A 14,432-nucleotide genomic window follows, 5' to 3' on the forward strand; every position below is an offset into this window, starting at 1 on the left:
AATGCCAGAAGAGGGACGTAGGGGAATGTGCGTTATGGTCGAGCTCAATGAAAAGGCCTTTTGCTCTGGTACAGCAGCAAACACCTCCTGGAATCTTAAGTGTTCAGCAGAGGTAAGTGTTTGAGATAGATGTAATTGGTAAAACTTGCTGCTTATGAGCTGCGAGGCTTTTAAGGAGCCTGCTAGCAGTAGGGAATAGTGTAGTAGGATTTCTAAAAGCAGAGTTGAGAGAGTAACGTGTTTTACTAGAAAACTTTGGCCCTTAATGTTAGTTGGGTAAGTGTGGGACGCTATGTGGTGTGTTTTGTAACCAAAGCAGATGCCACGAGGATTTCTTCTGTGGGATTCCACCTTCACAGCTCCCTAGGGGGAATGTTCCTGTTGTATCCAAGGAGTAACCATTTGCCAGATTCCCTTTTCTTGCCACTTAAGATCTTTCACTGCCACCGAAGTGGGGAAAACAGCTTTTCCCAGGCAGTTCCAGAACTGCTTTGTTAATCTGTCAGAAAAGGTTTCACGCAAAAATGCTTCTTCCAGCACTTTGTTTAAAATACAACTATTTTTTTCTCTTACTCACCAAAGCAGGCCCCAAAACCAGTATATATTTGTGCCATGTTCCACTTTATTACTCGATTCCTTGACAGGCGATTTTTTTTGCTATCATACTTGGATTCTGTATTTTAAGAGCCAAACATTTCTTTTCTCCAAAAGCAGTAGTGGAAAGAGAGCATGTAGTAATGACTTGCATTGTTTGCAGGCTCTGTCAGAAGAGAAGGTGGCTTATGAACGTAGCACCAGTCGCAACATCTACCTGAACGTGGCAGTGAACACCCTAAAGAAGCTCCGAAGCCTAGTGCCCAATTCCCCGTCCAGTACGAACAGTACGTACCACGTTTGTGGTTTAGTAATCGGAGCCCTGCTTGGATTAGAAGCCACGGAGAGGGAACTTGTTGAAAAGACAGACCCATTTCTCAGAAGCATTATGCTGAAAGGCAAACAACTCCAGTTAGCTTTTTATAGTCTGGCAAGCTTTAATGGGCCTTCAAGAGGCAAGTCCTACGATGCTTTGTTGGCTGTCTGAACCTAAATGGAGATAATGCCACATGGATTTTTTTTTTTTTTTAGCACAAGTTCTTTAAAATGAAAAGCCCCGCTAATGGAGTAACTTTCACATGATGCCTTCAAAGTGATAGACTCGTCCATCACCACAGAAATCTGTTACACACATTAAGCTTCAAGAGAGAAACGAAGAGGGTTAAGACATTTCATTATTGGCTCTCGAGAGGGTACATTAAACAATCAATTTGTGCTGTTCTTGTGAATTTTTTTTTCCTGGTCTCTTCCCTTTCTCCCCTCTGTCTTCATTACCTTCATGGCCATTAGTCAGAGCGGCTGAACTTGGGAGGCTGGCCTTTAGGAGAGGGCTGCCAGTTAATGATTAGTAAAAAGCACCTATCTGCCATTATCTGATGTGCTGAGCATATTCTAGAGCTCTGAAGCTCCTTTCTAAAAGAAGTTGAAAGATTCAGTGTGGGAGTCTGGTCTGCAGGGGCCTGACAACAAAGCCGTGCGCTGTGGGCAGGTGATCCCACCATGCAGTACATGACTGGGTCGAGTTGCTTCAGTGCTTAGTCCTCTCTTGCTTTTGGTCGGTAGGAGGCCTTGCTGGGCAGACTAAGCAGACAGAGCTACCATAGTTTCCAGCAGAACTGTAAAAATGTCCTTGCTGCCCTTAAAAAAAGTTGCTGCGGGCTGACAGTGCAAAGAGAAAGCTCCATGTAGTGCTAGAATGAAAATGCTAGGCCACCACCTCACACGTGCCAATTTCTGGAGCAGAGCAAGAATTGAAGAGGATAACTGCAGTCCTCATTCTGCCCATGTGTAGTGCCCCAAGCCCTAGGACTGAAGTCACTTACTCAGCTGGGTGCCTGATCTCTGTCTTGTTTTGCTTCTTCCCTCTTCTCGCTGCAGAGACAAGTAACAAGAAAGTGGTGTCCCATGAAGCTGTGCTGGGAGGGAAGCTTGCTGCTAAGACAAGCTTTACTCTAAACCGGTCAGGGAGCTTGAGAGCAGAGGATTTAACAGGTAAGACCCCGCTCCTGCGAGGCTGTGACCCGTAAATAATAGCTGGACGTAGAACGCTGTGACTGGGGAGAGCAGGATCTTGCTGATGCGTGAAGTGCTGTGATGTATCTGCGGGCCAGTGTTATGAGTTGTTACCTAACTGCAGTGCCGGGCTGCAGAGTTGCTCAATGAACGGTTCGCCACTCTGATCAGCGCTTTCCTGACTTCCCCACTTTGGGCTGGGAGTTCACTGATGTAGTCTGCGTGGCTTTGATGTAGCATCAGGAACTGTTCAGAGCTGCCTCTTGTGTTTTGGGTATTGCCGACTTTGGGGCTTTTATTTCTGGATTTTACTTCAACTTTCTTGCCCTGAAGCAGTACTTTACAATGTGCCTGTCGGATTAAAAGGCAAACTTACAAATATCTCCATCTGCTCTGCAGGGCTCATTTTCACGTTTACGAATGTCATAGTAAGGTCATATCGTAGCCAAAGGATTGTGCCACAAGCATTATTCGTTTTGGCTCAGATCGGTTATGGGTATTTTGGTTGCCAAGAGATGTAGGCAAATTGTTGAGGAGATCAGAGAAGAGACGGGGAGGCCACAGAGCAGAAGGAATTGACATGGAGAAAGCTTAAAAGAGCCTGTATAGCTCAGCTAAGCAACATCAAAGGGTGCACTGCAATATTGGAAGGGTTTAACGTAGCAGCGAAAGAAGAGATATTGAGCAGAGTGCAAGAAGTTATAATTATGCTGTGAAATGAAACGAGCAGCCTGGAATCAACAGCAAGAAGAAAGCTTCAGATAATGAATTTTTTAGCTAGCTGTGGGTGGCCTTTGAGGGGTATTCTCTGGGCTGTGTTGCAAATTATCAGTTAAAGCATTTGAAACATTAAGATGGGAGAAGTCTCACACTGGTAATAAAAAGGGCTGAAGATGGGCGCTTTGGAGGAATTCTGTTTCAGCTGTGTTTTCCAGACTGAATACTGGTTGTTGAAGAGGTTAAAAATCACCTTGTGCACCAATGATGAGAGTTTTAAAAATACTGCCCTGGCACCTATTTCCCTGTCAATCCTGAACAAAGGCAGTGGAAGCAATTTTAGAATAGTGGGAGTCCCTGCCGGGAGGCTTGATAAAGCAAAAAATAGTGAGAGAAACAGCCCCTCCTTAAGTGATCTGGCTTCAGCATTGTCTTTGTGTGCAGGAGCTGCCTTGTACCGGCGACTAAAGGAATATCTCATGACTGAGGAGCAGCTCAAGGAAAATGGTTACCCAATGCCTCACCCAGAGAAGCCCGGCCGTGCTGTCCTCTTCACTGCAGAGGAGAAGAAAACGCTTGACTGTAAGCTCTGCTGGCTTTTTCATTCTGTGAGGTTTGCTAGATACGTTACAACTGGAGATGCCTGTCCTGCTTGCAGCTGGTCTTTTTGCACAAAGATGTTCTTCATCTCAGCATGGAGCCGCTTGCTTCTCTTGTGATGGGTCTCCTTGGCTGTGACCCCTGTCTCTGCAGGCCGGCTGGTCAAGGAGGAGAGGATTGTGTCCGTAGAAGTCTGCTGCCTTTCTAGAGGACGACTTTCTTGAGCTTGCCTGTCACAAGACTGATTTTTTGACACAAGGTTTATAGTTTGGGGCTTGTGGGGCTGTGAGGCCGAGTGAGGTTTCTAATTGCTGCCAACAAACATGCATTGGTCGGGTTGTCTCCCTGGACGAGCTGCCTTCGGCCGCCCCCTGCGAGGGCGTGTGTTTTGCACTTGCTCACTCAGAGCAGGTTTTGACTCCAACTTTGCTGTGCTAACCTGGAGGCTCTCTGCTGCTATTGCAAGGGAAATGGTTGGAGAGAGGCTCCTGTTCAGCATCTGGTGAACCTGAACCTCACCCCTTCGAGGGGAAGGACTTCTTTGTGTCTTTGTGCAGGTGAACTGCTGTTATGGTGGGATGCTGACCAACATTGGGCCAGGCTGGTTTTGCAGTGGGTCATGCCTGGCTGGTTTGGATTGCCCAGTTTTCTGCTTGATCTCTTGATAGTGCGGGACCAAGCAGTTCCCGAAAGCCCTTTTTGCAGCTGGACGAAGTGATCCCTCAGGTTTCCTCAGGACAGGGTGGAGTCCTCCTCTGCCTGAATTTTCTGAACTCCAGTAGAAGGATTTACGCTTCTCAGAGACTGATTAGAGCAGGGCTGTGATGCAGCAGGGGTAAAACACATACTTAGGACATACTTTGAGGTGCCTTGCCACACTCCTCTGAGCATCTCTTCGGAGAGACCTTGCTGAAGTGTACTAAGTGCTCATTCATGTTAACACCTTGTGTCTACATTTGTCCTGCGGTTGCTGAAGCAACCTCTACAAAAGCTCTCCTGCGTTAACACTGTCAGGTACTGTATTTGTTAGAGCCCTTTTCTCCAGTTAACCAGCCAGCTCCTATATACAATGCTGATATCATGTTCTTGGTTCTGTTTCTGTAGTTTGTTGCAGGGTCTTTGAATTTGTTCTGATTTAATGAAATCTATTGCTAGTCTGTTAATGCTGCTGCCATGGTCAGTGGACAGAAATGGTCTGGACTGGTGTTACGTATAGCTGAGAACATACTAGCAGGTTAAATGCTCACACTAGAACTCGGGGAACAGCATGGAGATCAGAAGCACGGCAGTCAGCTCCTTTACTGTGTTTTTTTGTGTCTCCCTTCTCTGAATTGTGGGCAGTACAAGCACAGACGACAGGAGGCAGAAGTCCGTAATCAGCCCCTGAGCGGGCCAGGCTGTGCTGTAAGCATTCCCGTTTTTAGATGCTGGAGAACCCTTACAGAAAAGCTGTGCTGAGGAAGAACTCGAATGTCATTTGGAAGTGACAAGGCACAGATCCCCTGGAAACCAGGCTTTGTTAGCTCTGATGTCCAAAGAATGACTTATTTATCCTGTTTCTTAAAATAACTGTGTTAAGAGTACAACGCAGTGTGCTGTGGCAGGAGAAACAATGCAGCAAATGTTGATGTGAACTGTGTTGGAGCTGACGTTGCGCACCAAAAACACTAGGGAGTCTTATGTTTGCCTCTGAAAAATGTCTGGGGGGGCAAATGCTACAGGGCTGTGTTTTTAGAGGGATTGCCGTGTCTTTGTGGGAGTTTGAAACAACATTTGGAACCCTTTTTAAGAGGAAAAGTTGTCTGGCCGGTGTTTGGGGCTTCAGTGATTCTGACTGACTTGTGCTTTGGCCAAGTTTGACAGGTGGAGGATTTCTAGTGACCTGACTCTTGCTTCTCTCTTCTCTTAAAGCCTCCTGCAGGATTTGTTGTCGCTGCGGCACTGAGTACATGGTCTCAGCCTCTGGCAGCTGCATTCGCAAAGAGGAGTGTGTCCATCACTGGGGAAGGCTACGCAAGCAGAGAGGTATAGCTCTCCATACAGGGCTTATTCACATGCTAGCTGCGTTCTAGCTCCGAACATAGGAATCTACCTCGGGTTTGAGTTGCTGTGGAACACTTTGTGGCTTTGGGGGCTTGTCACGCTCGCAGGTTGTGACAGTTCCTGGTTTTGGCACTGGGTGGCCCTGCTGCTGCTGAAATAGGCTTGCAGAGAGCTGCTGGAGAGTTGTGGTACGGACCCAAAAACGTGACGCTGGGGCTGGAGCAGAGTTTGTTCATCTTTCAGTTTAAAAAATGTCAAAGAAGGAACAAACTTTCCTGTGCCTTTTGAAAAAAATCAGTCTTTTTAGGGGGCTGGCTTGGGAGCACTAGGCATCTGTCACTGCGCAGGAGAGTCTACTGGTCTCCTTCACTGGAGATACTCAAGACCCGCCTGGACGCAGTGCTGTGCAGCCTGCTCTGGGTGACCCTGCTTCGGCAGGGGTTTGGGCTGGGTGACCCACAGAGGTCCCTGCCAACCCCTACCATTCTGTGATTCTGTGATTCTGTGTCTTGGATGAATTTATTCGCAGCCTGACACTAACCTAGTTTGAGCTCTGCTGTGGTTTTCCATCAAAGCATCCTGGTGGCTTCTGGAGTTTGTCTGGCTGAGTATGAGAGACTTAAACTCTTTAGATTGCTGCGTGCGAATCCGTACTTATTTTTCCCATTTGTTTGACACATTATTGTTGCTGTGCTCCTTCAGGATGTCTCTGCATGCGAGAGCTAAAGTTTAGGTCTCTCATTAACAGGACTCTTCTCTTTGACTCTTATCTTTTGCTCTTTCAGTGCCAGGTGGATGGGAAACTCATTATAGCTGCTGCTCAGGAGCTGTGGGTTCACCAGGCTGCCAGGTTGCTAAAGTAAGTTATTGAGCAACACCTTTTTATTCTCGGTGACATTTCTTCTCTGCTTACAGTGGTGATGGCTGTGTAATTGTTGCTTGAGCCTTGAGAAGAATGGTGGCTTCCCTTAAGGAGGGAAAACAAGTACTGCTTAAATATCTTTTGCTATGCAAAGGTAGGAAAATTCAGTGTTTGGCAGGAAGGAGGAGACTCAACTGTCTGGAGTGAGGTGGTTTCATTTGCTGCAAGTAAATGCTGGTGGATTAAGCTGCCCAGCAAAAGCTCAGATACAGACTTCTTTAGGGAAACAGGGAAGAAGTGAGAAACAAGGAATTTCATTTTAAGGAGCAGGGTCAGGGCCTCTACAACAGTGATCCAAAACCTTTTTCCCATTTTTTTCCTTTCCCGGATGCCTGTGCTAAGGTAACTTTATGCTGTAGGCCAAATCTTTTCTTGGTTTTCTGTTTACTGCGTGCTCTTTGTTGTATTAAGGGGAGGAACCTTCCCAAGGAGCCTGCTGTAACTCATAAATACTCCTTCTCTTAAGGAGAGAGAAAGGGGAAGGGATCCCAGCACTAGAAAGCAGAATAAAATACCTGCTCAGAGATGGAGGTTTGGCCCTTTGATAGACCTGGACGCTGTTTGGGATACCTTTGCACAGGTGCTTGCTTCTTTTTTTTTCCCTTAGGCAACAGGAGAGTTGGCTTCCCAGCCTGGCATCACTGGCCCTCTCGAACCATTGACTGAAGGGAGCAATCCGCCTGTTGCCTCTCCCTCAGGTCTCCGCGGATGCTCCTCGCACTTGTTTCAATGGCATTTTTATATTTGGCAGCTGCCACACAAGGGGGAGAAGCGGAATAAAGAACCAAGTGAGAGGGGATCTGTAAGGGCCATGTCCGGTGAAAGGGGCTCCTGCAGCTTACAGGGCACAAGACATCTGCTTGTCCCCTGTTTGAAAGACCTCAGGCGATACAGGGCCAGCAAGGCTGGCTGTGGGTCCTGGAGGGGCTTGTGCCCTGCTTGGTCTGGCCAGAAGCTAGAGCTGGGAAGTGAGTTCTAGGGCAGAATTCAAGGCTTGTCAAAACGGGAAGAATTGTCTGTATGGACGGAAAAAAAAGCTAAAAAGCCTAAAAAAAAAAAAAGCTGCCCTGCACAGTCTGATGCATGGGTGGGATCAGGCAGGCTGCTACTTCTCCTGTTTCTTTTTCATGTGAAATTAGGATCTCTCTTTAATCAGTGTTCCAAAAAACATCCAGCAGGGAAGTCTGCAGAAATTGATGGGGCTATAAAAACATGACTTCTCTGCATGTTTTTGCGTGGCTGTTGTATACGATAAAACCTCATGGCCTTTTAAGAAACATACAATCTCGCTAATAGCCTCTTACTCAATGAAGCATGCCGCCAGTGCTCCAGGGCTCAGGCATCCTTGCGCATCTGCCTCCTAGTTGTTGTGCTGCTACAGATCACCATGGTCTGCCTTTCTTGGTTTTCTCATCCAAACGAGGGAGTTTCACAGCATCCTTTGCTAGATTTAAGGCTGGAGTCCACAGCCCGCTGAGGATGTGCAAGGAGATATTGGGATGTTCGGTCTACTGGGGAGCACAGTATCTTTCAGCTTTGAAGGAGGGCATTGAAAACAGCAAGCTCTTGTAGTAAGAAACTGGTCTAAGTGACTGGATCTGTAGCTGCTTGGAAAAAAACATGTCTGTGTCTTTTGCTTCCAAATGCATTTGGGATGTGCCCGTCTGGATTCTGTTGCAGTTGGCCGGCGTGGCAGGGGATGGCAGGATGGAGCTGTGCTGGTAGCTGCCGCTCCCCAGGAGCGGAGGAGTCTGGAGCTGATGTTCTTTGTGATAGCTGAGTCTGCTTCTTGCTCTGGTCTGAAAGGCAGAAGCAACTTCTCTGCCCTCCTCTCGGCAAGGAAGAATTGGACAGTTGCAGAACATCAACTAGTGTAGACAAACACCTAATTTTTTTTTTTTCTTTCCTTCACTGCCCAGTTATCACTGCCTCTTGTATTACAGAGGGAAGGAAGGGATCAAGCTGCAAGGGAGAGAAGCGTTTACTATCTGTTGGCCTGGTAATCTGCTCTACCCATTTCTTCAGCAAAACAGTCAGATCACGGGCAGAAGTGCAGAATGGACAAGTGTGGCCTCTTGCTTCTGGGAAGGGATGAAAAATGCAACCTTTGAGCAGTGCTGGCTTTGGATACAGGGAGAAATTGGACTCAGTGATGGCCCAGCTACCCCGTTAACTTCAAATGATGCAGTTCTCTGTACTCTGGCTGTACCTGCAGTAATAACCGGTCCAGGAAAATCCACAAATCCTTGCTCTGGTTATCTCGCTGCTTACAGGTTTCAGGTTTACAAAGTGCTTCGGTTCCTCATGTCTCCAGCATTTCTATCCTGAGACAAAGAAGCACAGTTTGTAGGGTGGGATCTGTGAGAAGCACGATAAAGGAGGCTGTATGCAGGCTGCTGTGATTGTGCAGAAATACACTGAGATTTAGGGATACACAAAACTTGAACAAAACAGAAAACCCCACTGGAGAATAAGGGAGAGAGAGTGTCACCGCTGGGTGCGGTGCCGCAGTTTAATTTGACCTAAAGCCATGTTAGTGGGTAAAAGAGCAGTCGCAGCCTCTGCCCTGCCCTCGATTACGTGTTCCTGCTTCCCACCGGTGCAGTGGTGCAGGTAACTGGACCAGCGCAATCATCCAGTTCAAAACTCCCCCTGCAAAGGTGGCCTTCAGGCTGATCAGGCAGGGTGGCATTTGTGGCTGTGGAGGAGAGGGGAGTGGGAGTGCCTGTTGCAACAGCAGCTTAGTGTTGCATTGGCTTAAGCCACTTGTGAAATCACTCCCTGAGTTTCACTGGTAGCTTGAGGAGCTCTTCTGAGCGGGATCATTTTGACCCAAGAACTTTATCTTGGGATAATGAGGAGTGGTTGGAAATACTCTCCATTTATTGCCACAAGGGCTGGTAGGCCGTAGCTCCTGTTTGTCTGCAAACTGAGTGGTGTTGGAATACAGTGGCTTTTACCTGTAGGCACACACTGACATTTTCTGGTACTTCGTTACACCGGAGTTTCTCACGCCATCTGTGGTGACCTGACGGCAATGCTCCAACGGGGATGTCAGGGATTAGAGTCCTGCACCCAGGCATGTCTCAGCCGCAAGCTAAACCAGGAGCCAGCATCTGGAGTTAAATCAGTGTAAGACCTCATTGTGACCTTCTCTGGGTAATTCTGCTCCAAGTTGAAAGTTGAAAGCTACTTGTCCCTAGATGTGTGATGCGTTGCTCCCACATGAGCTGGCAATGTGATGCCACTAGCCCTGATCTTGCTTTGGAATTGGGGTTGCACATGGCCACATTTGCTGTTGTGGTGACCTTCTCAGACTGACTGGTAGGCAAAACTTATTCCTCATTAACCTTTAGAAATGATAAAAAAAAATTCTTTTTGTTTAAATGGGAGGTTCTATTGAAGCCGACTTTTTGTATTCTTCTTCCTATGGTCTACAATTGTCCCTGGTTTTTTTCTTTCCTTTAAGCAACATGTCCATGATGGGCGAAAGGAGAGCCTAGATGGCTTTGTGAAGACTTTCGAGAAGTTGCCTACGACTGATGGCTACCCTGGAATCTACGCCTTAGACTGTGAAATGGTGGGTCCCTAACCACAGGGGCAACGCACAAGCAAAATAAAGCTTTTTGAGGAAGGCTGAGGGTGCGATAGAAGGGACTGCAGGAAAATGGTTTCCCTACCATCGTTCCTTTCTGTTGTGGACTCTAAATCAGATTGGTCTTGTACATTTAAATTAGCTCTTGTTAATTAGTTTTGGCAATGTATGCTTCATTTGTGGACTACATGCACCCTTGAAAAGCTTTGGCTGATATTGAGCAGTGTTTGCTGCCTGGCCGTGCTACACAAGACGTGCTGCATTTTAGGAGCTGCAGCACTTTGGTGAATGGCTCCATGGACACCGTGCTGTGGTCGCATGCACGTGTCTTCATGTCTGCTCTGTTGCTTGCAGTGCTACACGAAGCAAGGACTGGAGCTGACAAGAGTAACTGTGATTAACTCTGACCTGAAAGTGGTATACGACACCTTCGTCAAACCGGACACCAAGGTGGTGGACTATAACACCAGGTAAGGACCGCCTTCCTTGGGTCAGAACCAGGAACTCGGGGGAATGGCTGGGAGCACTTGTTAACTCCATTGACCACCATTTCCTAATGGCTGGACGCTTTGGGCCTTAAGGTGTTCCTTTAGTGAAGGAAGCCCTCCTTTCTGCTCTTGCTCTGCAGATTCTCAGGTGTGACAGAAGAAGACCTGGAGAACACTAGTATCACCCTGCGGGATGTCCAAGCCGTCCTACTGAACATGTTCAGTGCAGATACCATATTGATAGGGCACAGCTTGGAAAGTGACTTATTTGCACTAAAGGTAACTTGCATGTCTTGTGTTGACATCTCTGTCTGGTTCTTTCCCGCCGTGGTGTGTGTTACATGTCTCCTTTAAATTTAGGAAGTGTTTCTTTCCAAGAACCAGGAGGACACAGTAGATCTGTCTTGTCTTTGAGCCAGTGGGAAGTTGTCTGTGGTGGAAGAGCAAGGGTGTGGGTCGTGTGTGTCACTCATGGTGTCACCCTGGTTTTTGGTGACTGGTGCTGCCCAGGGTGACAGACGTCTCTAGAGGTGACTGGGGAGGGTGAATGGGGCAGGGATGGTTGGAAGGACTGATATCAAATCAGTTGCCTTTCAGCCCTGTCCGTATAGTCAAGAGTCCTCTGTTAGTGTCAGGATCCTTTGACTGGATTGAAGATGTGCTCAGCCAGGGTCAGGGCACAAACAGGGAGGCTCTGGGGTCCCCTGTGCCCTCTGGATCTCCACAGTAACTATTTCATGAAATCATTAAGGTTGGAAAAGACCTCTAAGATCATCAAGTCTAACCATCAACCCATCACCCCCATGCCTGCTAAATCATGCCCTGAAGTGCCACATCTACACGTTTTTTGAACCCCTCCAGGGATGGGGACTCCACCGCTGCCCTGGGCAGCCTGGGCCAATGCTTTACAACTCTTCCATTAAAGAAATTTTTCCTAATATCCATTCTAAACCTCCCCTGACACAATATTTTAGACACAGGACAAGCATCTTCGTTATCTCTGCCACTGGCGATAATTCTCATGGTTTCCCTGCTAACGTTCAAATGTCTGTTTTCTCTGAGTGAAGTTCTCTGCCTGGTTTGCTGTGATTTGTGGTGTGACTTTGATCAAGCTATTTTGACCTTTCATCTGTCCTGTTTCCTGCCTGGCCCTAGTCAGTGTAGCCTGCACATCTCCCAACCGTCTCCGCTGTCCTGCGAGGGAGGGCTGTCCTCTCCTTCCACTCTGAACATAGATCCCCGGGGGCTTGTCCAGGGTCACCAAGAAAGCGTGCAGCAGGCAGGAGCTGAGTCTTTCGTCTGTGTTCACAAGCCAGAACTTCCTCCAGCCGTTCTTTATCGTGCAGCTTCTTTGATGAAGAAGCTGTGGCTGCCAGCTCACAGCGGTGGTTTGGAAGCAGGAGGTTTTAATGCCTGCAAAGCGCTTTACCTCTCCGTGGCACCCTTTATCCCAGCCTCTCACAGAGTTCATCATCATCATAAAAAAATTATTTACAGTTTTATCAGCACAAGACGACCGCGTCGGCCTCTTACAGGCATGATTTTCTCTTAGCATCGCAGGCACTGCCAAGAGAACAAACCCGAGAGCAATACAGCAGCGTGTGACAGGCAGTGGCATGTCAAGTCGTAATGTCTGAAGGCTGTGGCAGTAAAGTCGACATCTCGCTAATGGCCATGGCAAGCTCCAAATGGTGATAGCATTTCAATTTTTATTTAAAGCTATATTACGCTGTTTCCTCAGTCTTCCTGATCTACATAAGTAATTATCATTGTGCCTGGGTGGGTGCCAAACTTGACTGCAGTCGAGGAGAGATGATCCATAATGTTGGCAGTTTTATACTCCAAAGAGCGTAGCAGGTTGTTTCTGTTAAACTGCAGCTGTTCGCAGGCATTTACGGAGCTGGGCTATGAAAGTATTAACGACGAAGTTACGGGTTGTCACGCAACATTAGCTGGTGCCTAGGAAGAGTTGAGGCAGATGAGGAGACTGGATTATCAGGGTCCCGTCTGAGTCGTCCCGTGTCGAGCCGTACAGAGCTGTCTTTTGGTCAGGCATACAGGTTTATCTCTTAGACCTCACATTTTCCTCCTGTAGTCGTGGTGGGGGACTGCCTTCATCCACCTTGCTTTAGCTCTCACTGAACACATATTCTTGGCAACAGAGGATTAATCTCGTCTTCACCTGAGAGTAATAAATCAGTATTCAAAAAAAGCCAGCTTACCCTTTGTTTATGGGCTCTGTCAGATGTGCAGAGTAGGTAGCATGTTGACCTGTTCAGCATCTTCAGTTCCTCCAGCATGACAACACTTCATACCTGGAGGACAGCAAACCTCTTGCCTCTCCTGTGTGCCCAGGCACTTTGACTCAAACGTGGGCCTGGCCAGGGCCGCCCTCCCACCCACTCTGTAGTTCCTTCTTCCCAGAAGTACCAGATCTCCTTGTCCTACTTCATCCTTGCAAAGCCGGTGCTGGTTAAAAACTTCCTCTTGACTCACTGTTGACAGACTGGAGGTTCTCAGGTTTGCACCTGGAAGGTCAGGCCTTTTTTTGTAGAACCAGTGTGATGTGCAATGGGTTTTGTACGGTTTTCACTTGAACATCCTTCCCGCTTCAGTCCGTGTCTTGGGCAGCAGTTGAAAGGCTGTTAGCAGCTTTGTGGGGTCAGCTGGTTCCTTGGCTTAGTCTCTCATTGCGAAAGCCACTCTCGGAGGTGCGCCAGCTTCTCCAGGCCAGGGTATTAAGGATTGACCCATCCTGTCGTTGGAGGTACACAAACTGGATCAGCCCTGAATTTCTGCTGCTTTGAATGTCCAAGGTAGGCAGGGCTTTGAGGGCAGGTGTGTTGGCTGGCAGAGCACTGGAAAGCCTGCATGCACGCACCCTTGAAGGGGGAGTCATCTTTGAGTCAGCCAGAGCCTCTTGCAAGACTGGTTGGGTTGGAGCTTGGCAATCTCCTTCTCTGGAGATATTCCAGACCCGCCTGGACGCGGTCCTTTGCAGCCTGCTCTGGGTGACCCTGCTTCGGCAGGAGGTTGGACTAGATGACCTACAGAGGTCCCTGCCGACCCCTACCATTCTGTGCTTCTGTGATAGCATTACACAGAGCCTGAGGGGCTGACCGGAAGATTGCTTTAGCATGGTTAATCCTGAGGAGCGTCCGTCCCTATGGGAGAGGGAAAATAACCGTGTCTGTCTCCTGCTCCCTCCCTCCAGCTTATCCATGGCACAGTGGTGGACACCGCGATCGTCTTTCCCCACCGGCTGGGTTTGCCTTACAAGCGGGCTCTCCGGACGCTGATGGCAGACTACCTCAAGCGCATCATCCAGGACAATGGTGAGGCCAAGGAGGAGCTGAGGCTGAGGGTCTCGTGTCCCGTCCCACCTGGATGTGGGCTCCTTCGGCCTGCCTTCCTCCGCTCTCCCCACACCCCATCCTCTTGCGCCTGATCTTTTTTTCCTGCGTAGTGTCTGGCAGTGGCTGTGAATGGGCCAACACATGAAGTCTCTGCCACAGAGAGTTTCAGTTTGAACCCTGTTCTGAGGGCCAGCAGCGCTTGCTTCTTCCCTCTCTGTACTAAGGGGGGACCAGAGAAGTGGTATGAGAAGGCCAGAGGCAGCTTTATTAAGGCTGTGCCCTCCCTCCTGTCTTTGGCAAACCGGGACTGACCTGTTTGAAGCGTGGCATGTTCCTTTCTGTCTTCCCTGAGCATGTTGTAGACATACAGCTGGGGAAACCGAGGCCTCTCTGAGCAGCTACTCCATAGCCTGAGGGCCTACAGGCTAGCAGGACTTCAGCCGTTAACTTAAGTCCAGCAAAAAATGTGGAAATTCTTCTACTTTAAATCCATCACGGGGGTTCATGGTGACTGAGGTGCACCAGTGGCTGCTGTGGCAGAGGGCAGTGAGCAGCTGGGCCAGCAGTGTCGGGCAGGACCGCGTCTGGGGAAGCCTTCCTCTGTG

General features: G+C 48.4%; 1 protein-coding gene across 4 annotated transcripts in view; it reads left to right on the plus strand.

The window, feature by feature from the left end:
• The window catches only part of REXO1 (RNA exonuclease 1 homolog), a 42,884-nt gene that overhangs the window by 25,669 nt on the left and 2,783 nt on the right, over positions 1–14,432 (plus strand). For all 4 annotated transcript variants that reach the window (XR_012766285.1, XM_075444142.1, XM_075444145.1 and 1 more), the window contains 9 exons: positions 758–881; positions 1,972–2,085; positions 3,268–3,405; positions 5,335–5,448; positions 6,252–6,325; positions 9,858–9,968; positions 10,338–10,453; positions 10,612–10,750; positions 13,686–13,806. Coding sequence is in view for 3 of the 4 variants with exons in the window: in XM_075444142.1 (XP_075300257.1) it covers positions 758–881; positions 1,972–2,085; positions 3,268–3,405; positions 5,335–5,448; positions 6,252–6,325; positions 9,858–9,968; positions 10,338–10,453; positions 10,612–10,750; positions 13,686–13,806 (1,051 nt within the window). In the remaining variant the exon portion in view is untranslated. The remainder of the gene's footprint in view (positions 1–757; positions 882–1,971; positions 2,086–3,267; positions 3,406–5,334; positions 5,449–6,251; positions 6,326–9,857; positions 9,969–10,337; positions 10,454–10,611; positions 10,751–13,685; positions 13,807–14,432) is intronic.

Source organism: Opisthocomus hoazin, chromosome 27 (genome assembly GCF_030867145.1).
Source record: "Opisthocomus hoazin isolate bOpiHoa1 chromosome 27, bOpiHoa1.hap1, whole genome shotgun sequence".
NCBI classification, from domain to species: domain Eukaryota; kingdom Metazoa; phylum Chordata; class Aves; order Opisthocomiformes; family Opisthocomidae; genus Opisthocomus; species Opisthocomus hoazin.